The sequence below is a fragment of the Carassius carassius genome, chromosome 41, assembly GCF_963082965.1.
Source record: "Carassius carassius chromosome 41, fCarCar2.1, whole genome shotgun sequence".
Lineage (NCBI taxonomy): Eukaryota > Metazoa > Chordata > Actinopteri > Cypriniformes > Cyprinidae > Carassius > Carassius carassius.
Window position 1 is genome coordinate 13,542,901 of NC_081795.1, and position 14,706 is coordinate 13,557,606.

General features: G+C 38.5%; 1 protein-coding gene across 1 annotated transcript in view; it reads right to left on the reverse strand.

Moving 5' to 3' along the window:
- Positions 1-1,105: 1,105 nt before the first annotated feature.
- The window catches only part of LOC132122785 (serine/threonine-protein kinase ULK2-like), a 30,675-nt gene continuing 17,074 nt past the window's right edge, over positions 1,106-14,706 (reverse strand). The window contains exons 10-27 of the mRNA XM_059533194.1: positions 13,875-13,957; positions 13,741-13,791; positions 13,573-13,661; positions 13,259-13,430; positions 12,073-12,133; positions 9,909-10,058; positions 8,685-8,830; positions 8,502-8,585; positions 7,244-7,515; positions 6,966-7,162; positions 3,841-3,950; positions 3,507-3,641; positions 2,361-2,572; positions 2,102-2,280; positions 1,893-2,011; positions 1,561-1,718; positions 1,336-1,471; positions 1,106-1,186 (exon numbers count right to left, since the gene is read on the reverse strand). Coding sequence (XP_059389177.1) covers positions 1,122-1,186; positions 1,336-1,471; positions 1,561-1,718; positions 1,893-2,011; positions 2,102-2,280; positions 2,361-2,572; positions 3,507-3,641; positions 3,841-3,950; positions 6,966-7,162; positions 7,244-7,515; positions 8,502-8,585; positions 8,685-8,830; positions 9,909-10,058; positions 12,073-12,133; positions 13,259-13,430; positions 13,573-13,661; positions 13,741-13,791; positions 13,875-13,957 — 2,419 coding nt within the window. The 3' untranslated portion in view covers positions 1,106-1,121. The remainder of the gene's footprint in view (positions 1,187-1,335; positions 1,472-1,560; positions 1,719-1,892; positions 2,012-2,101; positions 2,281-2,360; positions 2,573-3,506; positions 3,642-3,840; positions 3,951-6,965; positions 7,163-7,243; positions 7,516-8,501; positions 8,586-8,684; positions 8,831-9,908; positions 10,059-12,072; positions 12,134-13,258; positions 13,431-13,572; positions 13,662-13,740; positions 13,792-13,874; positions 13,958-14,706) is intronic.

The following is a 14,706-nucleotide window of genomic DNA, read 5'->3' on the forward strand; positions in this document are numbered from 1 at the left end:
ATTCATGAGCGTTCATCAAAAACTGCCATGCAAAGTGAGGTCTTGAGCTTTCGGTGAGGCCTTGAAGAATCTGTGGAAGTTGTCAGCGTTTATTGCCTCTACAAATAAACCAAAAACCCTAAAAACAAGGAAATCTTGTGCTCTTGAGTTGAGAGGCGGTTGATGCTGGCAGCAGCTTCCACCTTCTTCAATCACACTGTGCTCTCTCGCATTCATTCCGAAACAAAAACACACATGCAGAATGTACAAGTATTTACAACTCGCGCACATCAGTTAAAAAAGCTACAGTATTAATATGAACATAAAAACTTTTTGGTACGGCTGAATCAAAAGGTAAGTAACTACTCAAGTATTTTGACCATTATGGATGATTCACCACAAGGCTCTTATTTGACGCCAATGTCCAACCTGAAGCTCACAGGCCTTCCAGACACTCATTCTCAAATGATTTCAGATATAAAGACACATTGATCTTGGAAAAGGATGAAAAAATCATGATCTCCACCTTCCGCCGGATGCTCTAGAACAAGCGTCTTCCAGATCTGCCTCAATAAAGTGCATTTGCTTTTTTTTAAGTTTAACCATGTGACAGTTTATGTGTGTGGTACCAGAAACTGAGCTCAGCTTTGGACTTCACATCTGCCCCATGTCATCTTTCAACACTATCATCAATAACACTAGCATTTCTTTCTAAAACCAATAAATAATCAGCAATAGAGTGCGGTATAAAACAATAAGATGAACTGATTTGCATTGATGTTCATTTGCTGGGCCTCCAAGTATTCCCACTCCAAAATCCCTTCAGTTCATATACTGTATAAAAAAAGGGGGAAAGACTTGTAAAAACAGAAGATGGATCCAAATGCAATCTTTTTTCATACTATAAAGTCTCGGTTTAGTTTAGTTTTCATCTTTGGTAGTAAACTTGTGCATATCCATCTCAAAATGTCATCTGCAAAAAATTGTAATACTTGGTCTGTTGCTTGTGATTGAAAGCAATCAAAAGGAACTGTAAGTGCTTTGCTACAAAAAAAAAAAAAAGGGATTTGTTTGGTCTTCTCTGTGGTTTGAGAAGATGATGGTCCCTGGAGTGAGAGCACCGGCCAAGATTTTACAGATCTTTATTCATACAGGGTAACGGTGCAGTAACACAAAGCTGAGATCCTCCGGTCCACACTTGCCTTATCTGTACAAAAGAAACACAAAGAGAAAAGTATTTTATTTCAGCTTTACATCAATTCATAAAATTGATTTAGATAAAAAGTCAAGGGAGTCAGACTACATTGGTCACACCAGCAAAAGTAACGAAAATCTAAATCATTCAAGTTCACTCACATTTGGTGACGTTTTCTATATCAGCTGGGTCCTGGAGGATCTTGGTTAGGCCTTCCAGCAGCATGGAGGCTTTGTTGTAGCGATATGCGATGTCTTCTGTCTGCTGAAACATCTCATCTAGTGCAGCCGACTGCACCTGTCACGCAAACATGACACCGATGTAAACCACTCATTAAATCACGCAACAAAGCTCAAAGTGAGGCCGCCATGACCATCCTCACTCACCATCTCTACAGCATGGTTATAAATGAGCTTCTCAGCTGTTACGCTGTTGATCTCGTCCACAAATCGCTGCTTGTCTGAGAAGAAGTGGTTGAGTTTGACTGTGAGGCGGCGGCACAGGGAAATGCAGCTCTTGTAGCGCTCGTTCAGACTCTTCACCACTGACGTTCAGAGACAAGATACATGTTAATCCTTAATTTCATCTTTTACTCTATATTGGTGGTTCTTAATGTTTTAGGCTCCAGTGTTGTAACAGTTGAAGACCCCCCAAGATATTGACTTGCCTAACTCTGTAACAAACCGAGCACACATGCACGCTTGTTTTAGCAGCTTACCTTGTTTGACGGCCGAGGATGGGTTGAGTTTGGCAGATTTGATCTGAGCTTTGGCCAGGTGCAGTGAGGATGCCAGAAGCTGTGCGGCTTTCATGTACAGCACCAGCTGCTCCACCTGCCTGTGTGAGACCATGACCAAAGCGTTAAATACTGTATGCTATGAACTCTCATATAGTTAAAGATCCTGTGTTTGTGCCCACTGCTCTTACCCCCATTCCTTACTGAGCTGACTGATCTGATCCACCACCACGCTGTCCTGGCGCGGATAGAGAGATGCTGCGGACGCACCCAGATCAGGTCCTCCGGCCCATAGAGAAGCAATCTCCAGCACACAGTCTGTAAAGGACAGCATCATCCTCAGGTGGATCAGGGTGTCTGTGTGCTCACGCTGCCAAACAGAAACACACGCATGTTAGTGTTTCCCAAGAAAAGCTACTCCATACGTTCCAATGGCGTTAGCTTTCTCACCTCCATCAGTGTCTCCTCTGGCAGTTCTGGAGCTTCAAAGGTGATGAATCCATCCAAGCTGGGCGGGGAGGTGCCGTAAGGGACGTAGCGGAGACTGCTGGGAGCCGCATCCGCTCCTGGTGGGGAGCTGCCAATGGTCATGCCCGGGGGAGAGCCCGTGTACACCTTGCCACTGGTGGAGCACAGCGAACCGGCCGAGCTGTTGGAGCCTACTGCACACACACAGATACACACAATCAGCCACATAGTCTGTATAGAGTCTATTAGCTTTCATTTCAGGTTCACTCAGTTTGCAGCGCATATATTTTTTTCTGCACCTATGTTAATGGATTAAAACGTTCACGCTGCATGCAGTGTGTTCCATCTGCAGTGCCTTTTTATCTTGAATCTGTATAATGCATAATAAAACAGCTTTTATCAATAGGGTCAAGAAATGCTGCTTTGTTTACAGCGGTAACCAAGGAAACGCTGTATCACTGCTGTTACATAAGCACCACCTGCTGTCAGAGAGTGAATCTGCATCTCTTTCAGCTCATCTGCTCTTTTTGTCTCGTTCAAATGTTTTTTGTACCATAATTTCATAAAGTTAAAGTCAAAGCATTCTGTTTTTGCTTCACATTTCGAACTTCTACAATCTAATTTAGATTCAAAACAGCTCATGGAGCATGTACGCGGAATCTTTGTTTTGATCCTAATTCAAATCCGGTGTTTGCCTCTAACTGAATGGAAAGACCACATGCAAAAGCCGTAGTTTGTTTATATGAAGAGATGTCTTTTCTTTGTGTTTTTTATTTATTTGATTTGGGGTTTGAACTGAATTGTTCTGCATTTTGTCCAAGCAATAATAAAAGGACATCATTTCATTTATAATTTGTCACAAATCTCATTTTATAAAAAAATTAATTGTGAGAAGATCGAATCGAGTTGAGTGAATTGTTACATCCCTATTATAGCATATATATATATATATATATATATATATATATATTTCTAAAGTAAATGCTGTGTCTGATGGCTAACCCTGCCATCAGATCTTGACCATAATGCATCAGAGTGTCTTTAAAATAGTGGCACAGGAACTAAACATGTAGTGCAGCAGCTGAAGCAGTGATGTATGGGACAGGTTTGTGAGACAAAGCCCCTCACCTGAGGTGGTGCGCGGGCGGGATGCGAGATGGCTGCAGGTGGGTGGGGTGCCGCTGTTGGGGGGCGAGCCCACAGTGAACACAACGGTGCGTGGACTTGCCCCGCATGCTGGCAAACCACAAGTCACAGCCGGGGCTAGGGAGGGATGCACATAGAGGGGTCACAAAACCCAAACAAACACTGGCAGCCAATCAGAACACTTCATGCAAGACAGAAGCTTTCAGGAGAAGCTCAAACGATGTCAATGGGGTTCTATTTAGTAGAAATAAAATAATATTAGTATGAAAACCTGGACTTTACAAAAAGCTATAATAAAATAAGGAAAAGGGGCTACCTGTGTCCATGGGTCTCTCTGTGTTGAGGCTGTCTGTGCTGCCCTGGAACGGCTGTCCTCCCAAAGTGATCCGAACCGGCTGCTCAGACAGTCTGCCGGCACTTACAGACCTGAGGAAATAAACAGGTTCAATGACATGGCACTTACTTCATGTCCAAATCTTTTTATTTATTATATCTTTTTTATTTAAATATACAGTGCATGAAAAATGTAAAGAATGGCATTAGTGCATGATATGATGCACTATTACTGCATGATGATCATATTTTTAATTTCTGGTTTATGATACCCTTATGTGGGGCATAAAGTCATAAATGTCAATTGTCCTTATATAATAATAACTACGAAAAGAATAAAATAGTTGAAAATAGAAAATAATAAATCGTATTACTTTTCTAAAAATATGAATAATAAATGATGTTGAAATATTATAAATCTATCATAAAAATTGACAAATCACATGCGGTGTGACCAACATGTAGGAGAAAAACATAAAATAAAACAGGAAATGATATCAAAGAGAGGACCCTTGCAGACTGTGTGTCAAGGTCACCGAGTAAAATGAAACGTAATAAAATATCACAATGTATGCAACACCCCAAAAGATTAATGTTCATAATTCATTAGCTACTTTTATACACCACAGTTCAGAAGTTTGGGTCCAACAGATTTTTAAATGTTTTTGAAAGAATTCTCTTATGCTCAACAAAGCTGTTTATTTGATCAAAAATGCAATAAAAAAAATAGTAAGATTGTGAAATATTACTACAATTTATTATTACTACTAAATGTTCTTAAATGGAACCGTTTTCTATTTTATTATATTTTAATTGATTCCTGTGAGGCCAGAGCTGAATTTTCACCATCATTACTCATCAGTCTTAAGTGTCACGTGATCCTTTAAAAATCATTCTAATACACTTGATTTGATGCTCGAGAATAGGGCTGAAACGATTCCTTGAGTAACTCGATTACAAAAAATGATAGAGGCAATGGGACAACGCATTTACGTCACCCACAAAGCGGAAGGAGACACAAGCGCTGAGTCTGATTGCATACTGCAAGGAGTCAGCTCTGTTTTGATCATAGACAGTAAAACAAATGGACACAGCGACCCCATTGGAACTCAATTGAGACAAGTGAAGCCCATTTTTAGCGATTTTTAGCACTTCCGTTTCTGACGCGCAGACTCAAACTAAGCTTGATGACGTCAGCAACCTGTCTGACAGATGTAAATCTTCTTAGTGGCTGTGCGTGCAAACTGCCATCGTTAATCTTGCAGAGACTGCGAGCTTGAGCGGGGAGTTCTTAGGCGTGAGTGAGCAGGAGTAAGTATTCTGATTAATTATTTTGTATAGTATTTTAAAATGTAACGCCAGTACGCCATATTAAGTTAATTGCCTGCGAGCTTCTCCTCCTGTCTGTACGGTAATTTCTCTACTGTGAGACAGAGTCGAGTGGTTATGACGCAATCGTTAGCCTTTTTTTACAAAAACTGTTTCTATGGGGCCATAATGTAACATAGAAGGTAATGGAGCCCTTTATACATGGTCGTGTATCTTTAGAAATAAATAATGGACAAATGGAGTCTTTAAACGCCTCAGATGTAAAGTTATTCGCTGTCAAAGTGACGCCAAAATGAATGCAAAGTCAATGGGATGCTAACGCAAGTGAAGTTCTGCTACAAGATGGCAGCTCGCGGCCGACTTAAACTTCCGGTCGACTTCCTTGCCGCCTGATTTTGATTTGAGGGCGCTGGCAAACGTAAAGAGAACGTCGTGGCATGTGTCCATTGCAAGATAGAGCTTGCATACCAAAACTAGGGCCCTATGATTTCCGCGATGCAGAAAATGCGGAGGGAAACGCGGAATCCAGTCATAAAAATGGAATTTACAGTTTAACGCGGAATGGCACGGAATTTGCCAAATTTTGAATGAATTATTCAAAAAAGGTCATTGCACTAACATCAAATCACAATATGGAATAATGTATGTAAACATTAAGCAATATGAATCCTGCATGTTCTGCGTGTCTCTGTTAATGAACGGCGCAGAAGCGCTTCTTTGTTTATTTACACACACTGAAGCGCGCGTGATGCTCGCGGTAATTTCAGCATCTGCTGTCTTGTGAACACATGAACAACATCTCCAAAACTGCTCCTCTGACAGTCACTTCATGAGCATTTGACCGTTTGATTTGAGTAAAACTAGCGTCACATCACATACACAGAACTGTAAAGGTACGTCAACCCGTCAAAATAAACGTCCGGTTTAGTTTAAATCAAGTATTTGCCAGAGATGTATTACTATTGTTCAGCAGAATGTACATAGCCTACTACTAAAAAAAAAAATAAAAAATAAAAAAATTCAAACATTCTTTTTTTAAGGTTTAATCACACAACATTTCTTCCATGTTTTATTTTTAATAGTAAATCCCCTTTGTTTACCAAAAAGTTAAGTTTCCTTAATTTTCCATAATTAAAAGATAAATTGAATTAATGTTTTATGTGTTTAATGTGCATCTCAGAAAATGCTTTATTTAAAACCCCAATTGAATGGCACTTAAATGCACTTAATTCATCTGTCAACTTTATTGTCATTGTTCACAGTACAAGTACGGACAGAGAAACAATGGGTACTAATTAAATGTTTATTTTTGATGTATTCTATGCATTTAAAAAAAAAAGATTTTCTAAAAAAGGAAACTTAGTTGTTCATTTTAAGAGACCCAGGAGTCTTATTTTCTCTTGCATAATTAATATTGCACATTAATAAAGCAAAAACACATTTCATCCGATTACTCGATTAATCGATGGAATTTTTGGTAGAATACTCGATTACTAAAATATTCGATAGCTACAGCCCTACTCGAGAAACATTTTATATGAATGTTGAAATGTGCTCAATATTTTTTATAGAAACTGAAGCATTTATTTAAAAACAGAAATATTTTCTAACAATATAAATGAACTTATTTCTGCATCAATTTAATGCATCCTTACTGAATACAAGTTTTAATTGTTTATAAAAAACTTTTGAACAGTAGTGTATGCATATTACTATATATACAATATTTTAAAACTTTGTTGCTTATATCAAGCACTGTCTGCACAAAGGTTTGCCAACCTGCCAAAGGGAGTCTTGCTGGCTTCTGGTGCAGACTGTCGGCTGCTGGGATATGCAGAGCAGTGATGTGCACAGAGGTCACGCCCATCCATCAGCATCCTGACTGGGGCGGGACTGTCGGCTATAGTCTGTTGAGAGGCCAGGGCCATAAGGTTGCATGAGGCTTGAGTTTTAGGGATTTTGAATGGAGCGGTAACCTAAATGAGAAGAAATTATATTATTAATGCCAAAAGCTCTAGACTTGAAACACTTTTTACCTGACAACTCCTACAGCTTACCTTAGTAGGTGAGCCAATGATGGTGGGCAACGGTGACTTTGTTAACCAGTCAGAGGTGCGAGGGGAGGAGCCAAGGTGCTTGGTTGGGGAGGTGCCTAGGTTGCCTGGGCGACCAAGCTGAGGGGAGTGGCTGCAGGGGTAGGCTGAGGCGGTGGGGTAAACCGGGTCAGACAGCTGCTTGTGTAGCTTCTGTTTGTTCTGGTAAATATCAGTCAGTGTGGGCGCACTCTGAAGACGAGTGCCCAGTAATTGAGAGGATGGCACAGGGGAACCTATAACATAAAAATGTCCATTTAGTTAAAAGTTCTCATTGACTCACCCTGATGTTGTTCCAAACTCATAAGCCTTTGGTTAATCTTTGAAACACACATTTTATCTACTTAATGAAAGCTAAGAGGTTTCAGTTCCTCCAACGAAACTCCAGTTAACAAAACTTTAAAACAATAGTTCACCCAAAAACTGAAATTTACTTACCCTCAGTTTCTCCAAATCTGCTCCAATGAAGAAAGAAACTTATCTACATTTTAAATGGCCTATATTTTTAGCAAATTAAAATTTTGGGGTGAACTTGTCCTTGAAAATATCCAAAAAACGAATCCAAATGAATCAAGTTGTTAATCTTGTGAAGAGATATGGTCACTTTATATGAAAAACAAATCTAATTCAGGCTTTTATTTACATCTAAACAATGATCAGCGCACATCCAGTACATAGAGCACATCACAATTAGTACAAACTCACAGAATTTGATTTGTGTTTTGAAGATTAACCATTAAGTGTTATGGGTTTAGATCTACACGAGGGTCAGTAGATGATGACAAAACTTTTTGGGGGGGTGAACTATCCCTTTAACATAACATATTATTGATATGGCACACCACATGCTTCATTATTCAACCACTAGGTGACACTGCAGTATGTAAGATCTGTACAATAAAACTTAATTGAACTGTAAGTCTAAAACAGCAGGGTCAATGAGTTTGTCTCCTGTTTAGACATGATCATTGAGTTCACAGGTTTGAGAGTTCATAGATTTGAATAGGTTTTGCACAAGGCTCCCAGATCGCAGTTTGTTATCCCTGATCACTTGTTGAGTTCTCAGCCATAACCTGCAGCTGTAACCTTGGAGACTTAAATAAGGCAGACATGCTGTGACCCACCAGGAGGAAGTGACTGTGGCCACGGCTCGTGTGAATGATAATGGTGCCACTTTGAAGGGGAAACAGTAGTGCTGTCGATTTCTCCCATATAAACTCACCGCCTGAGGAGCTGCGACTGCGTGCCTCGTGGCTCTGGGGATGTCCACAGCAGCAGTGGCCGAGCTGCTCAGGAATAGTGCCCACTGGGGAACAAATACAGAAATAGACAGACGCACATAAAATGGGCATGTCAGTCTTTGAAAATACAGTTTTTTTCAGTAAACTTAAAAAAAGACTCTTACCTTGTGGAGAGGGGGAGTAGGGCCGGGAACTGCCTGTAGAGAGACGTCGCCCCACCGTTTGAACTGTGTCTGCAGGGCTAGGTGACCCAGACAGCATTTTAGGGAAGCCCATGGGGCTTGTGTTGGAGCGCCGCACTGTGCCAGACCTGTGACCATTGAAAACAACCAAAAATGTAACTATAGTGTTTGGACAACCTTAAGATTTCCTCAGTATGAACATCACTTTTCTTAACCAGCAGTTATGCATTCATCTGGTCTTGATGTCATTTTAGTGGATGTTCTCACTGGTGTCCCAACACCATAACCCCGCAGGTGTACTTTTCATTGTCATTTTAAACAGTATTATCTTTCTTCAAAATAAATGCCATTTAGCATGATACAATACTATTCAAAATGTTGGGGTCAGTAAGTTTTTTTAATTTAATTAATACTTTTATTCAGCAAGGATGTGTTGCAATGGACAGCAGACTTATATTGTTACAAAAGATTTGTAGTTCATATAAATTCTGTTCCTTTTGAATATCTATTCACCAAAGAATCCTGAAAAAAAACGATCAAGGTTTCTACAAAATTATTCACGGGCACACACATTGGCTCTTGAGCATCAAATCAGAATGATTTCTGTGAAGCACTATGCGAAACTAAAGAATGGACTGCTAAAAAAATCTACTGGAATTTTTGTTTTGTTTTATTCATTAAATGTATTAATAAGAAAACTCATTCTAAATTGTAATAATATCTCACAATATTACAGTGTTTACCGTATTTTTGATCCAATAAATGCACCCTTGCCAGTGAGACTTCTTTTAAAAAACACCAACCCCAAACTTTCAAATGTATATTTTAAATGTCCAGATACTTTTACACCACTGTACAGTATATGAAACTATTTGTAGAATGTAGAGTTCTAAGGGAAGGAGTTCCTGGAATTTTCTTTAGCTTAAAACTGAGTTTCTCAATATTCCTACCTTCCAAAACAACACATAAAAAATCTTATTGACAGCTCGAAGCTTGACAAGATCAGAAATGTTAAATAATTCAGTGAATGTCACCTGAAAGACAATCTTTAGTCATAAATCAGTGCTACCTGACTTACACTGATTCACTTAGCCAACTCTCTGTAGTTAGATATACAAGTGAGATGATTTTACAAAACTGATGCAATCATGTCACAGTCTAAAAGCAGTTAGCAGAGTTATTTATTCCTGTTGTTGAATGTCTTACCTGGGAGAGCCATAAAGTGTTGTGGTTGGGCTGCTGGACAGGTTCTGTTTGATACGCTGGTAGTTTCGTACCTGTGTGGGTACAGGTATCGGCGTGGTCTCGTTTCGTGGAGATACCATTAGGGTCTGTCCAGAGGATGGCTGCGGTGGCCTGAGAAACCCGAAAAATAAGGTTGCAAACCAGTCAGAATGCTTTTCCAAGCCCTTTTGTGTTATATAACCGTAAAAAAATCAAGTCTTGTTCAACATGCGATCACTAAATGTAAAGTGCGAGAAGCTTCTAGCTTTGTCGGATAAGTTTAGCAAAAGCTGTTTCTGCTCAAAGGGGCATGGCTGAACCACATGGGGCGGAGCTACAGCATAAACACAAAGTCCTGACCTATCAGTAAGGGGGAGGGAGGAGAAATGGGCGGTGCTTTCAGGCAGTGGCACGTGCAGGGTCCACCTACTTTCACCAGTCGCAGACAAAGGAAACCAAACAGCTTATTCTTATTCTATCAGGGACACAGTGTTTTTTAACAGATGTCATGACTGGGTCATGTATGGGGAGGGGGTGCAAATAGCTGATAAGAAGTGAAAAAAGGAAGCCGCACATTGTGGTTTGTGCTCCAAAGTCCTGGTTTCTGTAATGAGAGAGGGAGGAGTGTGAGAGAGGGCGACACGTGAACGGTTAACCAGGCTGCACGACAACTGCACACAAAGAGAGAGTCTTTGTTTGACCACGAGTCAGTTCAGCATGGCACAACAAAACAAACAGGACATAATGGACGAGGCTACAAGATTTTTCTTTTTCTTTTTTTAATACTTCACTGTTGCTTCTGATCGGTCCTTACTGAATTAAAGACCTTTATAATGTTGGTTTAAGTGTACTGTATAATGTATTATAATGTTGTACAAAAGATTTCTATTTCAAATAAATGTTGTTTTTGAACTTTTTACTGATCAAATAATAAATATTAAGCAGTGCAACTGTTTTCAGCAATGATAATAAAAAAAGTTTCTTGAGTAGAAAGTGGTTATTTAAAATTTTAATATTTCACAGTAATAAAAAATAGTACAAAAAGTTTTACTGTATTTTTTATCAAAGGCATGCAGCCTTGGAGAGCATTTTTAAAACATTACTGACCCAAAATTTTTGAACAGAGATCTATTCATATATTTTAGATTACATTTTATAAACCAAAAAACAAATCCCACACACTATGCAGAAAAATATCAAAATATGTATTTATTGACCATCAATAAATGTTTAATTGTTAATATTACAGTTTATAAAATACAATTCATCGTATTAATTTTTACATTTAGATTAATGCTCACTTGAAGTTCATCATTCAATAATTTAATAACACTTTTATATAACACACTTTTAGTCAAGTGTGTCCAACCTTCTGGTCTTTTAGTGTGTATGTGTGAAAAAGAATAAATAGACGAAAGAGGAGACAGAAAAGGTGGAGCATGTTCTGCTTGTACAAAAGAGGGAAACAGAAAAGCCACAAAGCAGAAGGAAGTGCACCGACTCTCACAAAAACAAAACAACCTCCGTTTTACATGAGTAACAGACAAAAGATGCACAGGATATAAATGTTTTAACTGCCACTTAACCTCACATCACCATGAAACAAACCGTCTAGTCCTAAAACACCTAACGGACATTGAACTCCACACCTCTGGACGAAATTAGAGGTCGGTTCACAAGTAAAGGGTATGGAAACAGATTCAGATCTCATGCAGATGGGAGGGTGTTTATTCTAAAGAACAGAAGCACACATTTGCTCCCACAGGACTCATTCACCAGTCGTGTGATTCACCCCTCGCTCAGACCCCACCCTGGCCTTCACCTCCATGATTAAACAGTTTGCCAGTGGAAGACACTAAAAATATCACATCTAAGCCAACAGATCAGTGTATTAATCTGTAATTCCATATTTGCATGTTGCAAACAGACAAAAGTGGATCTAGATGATTCACTCAGAGTTAATATTTCTGTCTGCATGTCAGACTTGACTGTAAACTGTGTATCTCTGGATTGATAAATGTCAAATCCTTGTCTACACTCCTTGTCTACACTCTATCCTTGCACAGCTCGATGCAAGTAAACATGCATGGTTAAAGGCTTGAGGATTTTAGGCATCGTCACGTATCTTGAGCGACATCACACTCACCCTCCACAGAGAAGGAATTCACTGGACGCCCTGTGGCCCGCTGCTCCCATTGGAAGGTCATCTGAAGGGAAGAAAAAGAAAGAAAGCAGTGAGAACTACATAAATACACATACACCAACAAATCACAGTGCGTGAGAGCTCAATCAGCGCTGGAAGGCTTTCGTCATGCTGACTCGGCTGACGCCTCTCTAAAAAACACACACAAACAGCTCCAACAGCTGCTCAAATATAGTGCTTAGCATTCTATGACGTGTAAAAATGGTACACCACTAATTTTCAGTTTCTTACTCGGTGTTTTTTGTCTTGGCTTCCAGTAAAAAGATCTAAATTTAATATCTTACAAAACTACGAGAATCTTGTATACTGAATTGTATGCATTTTGGAATAGTTTCTATATTTTTATATTGTGTAAAATTTATAAAAAGGCTCAAAATTAAATTATCTTAAATTACACGCTTGAGTTATTAGCCATTTTATTAAGGAAAATAAAGCAATTTCAAGATTTATTCCCTGAAATCATGTTCTCCAGAAAAACATATCTAAACAGTCTTACAAAATTAAAAGGATATTTCTTGAATTACATGTATTGTTCAATATTTTTATATGTTGCTAGATTTAAAAAAAAAGGGATTAAATTAAGATAAAATAAAATAAATTCAATTATTGATTAATAAAGTAATATATTCTATAATAGATGTAAAATATGCAAGCATACTACCCCATTCTTAAAATATCATACTTAATATTAAAATATTATTATTTAAAAAATGTGTTTTCAAATTTCAAATTTGTGAAAAAATGTATTTGTTTTCAGAGAATATACATTTAATTAAGTGTTTTTAAAACACTATAGTTTTTTTTTTCAGCTTAAAAATGTTCATAATTATTTTACATTAACCATGCCCACACATGGAAAAAGGATTATATTGGTTTACTTATGAAAGAAAAAAGTGTGAATCATAAAAAATATCTTTAATTACATTAGCTGGTTAAAAGAGTAAAAAAACACTTACACTTTTTTTGTTTTGTGTATCAAATAAGTATATCTAGTTCTAAGGATGTTTTAATATTTTAACAGAAAAACCAAAAATTATACTGATTATTAACTGATTTTTAGATGTCAGTGTAGACGTCAGCTGTGGTCTGCCTAGGCATGTGGCATGTGTTTGGTGACATCATGACTCACAGGACTGTTCTCCAGAGAGATGGGGCACCAGCACAAAGTCGTCAGTGTCACAGGAGGAGTTCTTGCTGCTGGTGCTGCCGCCCGACTCTTTGGACAGCTGCAGGTAGTTGGGCGGACCGAGAGGTGGAGAGGACAACACGTCCTCGGGGAGAGTCTGCATGTCTGGCAGGGACTGGAACACAAAGGTGAGGTAAACGCTGGATTACCTTTAGCTGAGTCAGTAACGTTACCCTTCTGAATACCATAATCATCTCATACCACACCCCGGTCAGAAAGTGACGGTGGATTCAGCATTGACAATGTAAGGGGCTTACCGGCGGAGAGACGTAACGACAGGAAGGAGAGCTGCCACACGTGCTGTCTGTGACCAAACCAGAGCATGTAGGCACTGGCACAGGGCATGCTGGGTAAAACAAAAGCTTTTTCAGTGTCATGCCACACCTTACTCATCAAATTTGCTCATCACATGCTCTCTTACTTACATTTTTTAATAGTTGATGTCGGTTCCAAGAAAGGATGACAGAAAAAAGTGGCTGCAAACAGAGGAGTATACAATAAGGGAAATACAACAACAAGGTGCTAATCCTTCCATAATGCATTACAGAAATACGCTGACCAAAATCCATGCGATCCTTCTGGTTCCTCTGGAGCAGCCCTAGCAGCAGGTCTTCCAGTTGAGGAGACGTCTCTCGCGGGATGCTGTGAACAGAAAGCATTAGTTATTTAGCAAACAGCACCCAGTGACTGGCCATTTCGAGATTAATGGCTTAATAATAAAATATGACAATATTATAGTAATTTTTCAGTACATTTTGAGAAAATAATATGTACATTTATGGAAATTGTTCATTCCATTTGAGGCTATTTTGTGCATTTAGCATACTGCTTAGACTTTTTTAAAGTTTTTAAATATAAGTCTCTTATGCTCATCAAGGCTGCATTTATTTGATCAAAAATACAGTGAAAACAGTAATATTGTGAAATGATATATTACATATATATATTTTTAAATGTAATTTATTCTTGTGATGCAAAGCCAAATTTTCAGCATCATTACTCCAGTCTTCAGTGTCACACGATCCTTCAGAAATCATTTTGATATGCTGATTTATTATTATTATCAATATTGAAACTGCCTGTGCTGCTTGATTTTTGTGGAAACTGAGATACATTTTTTCAGGACTCTTCAATGAAAGGAGCAGCATTTATTTGAAACCGAAATCTTTACTGACTTCAGAAATCCATTTAATGCATCCTCTACAAATACAAGAATTATTTTCTTTTAAACAAATGACCCCAAACTTTTGAACAGTAGTGTATGCATGAGCATTATATTGGCCAAATTCGCTGTTATTTAGGTATCAGTATCTAAAACACCTCAATCACATTATGGGACAACTGTGGTTTTACCACAAAGTCTTGAGAATTATGACACATAATGCAAAAAA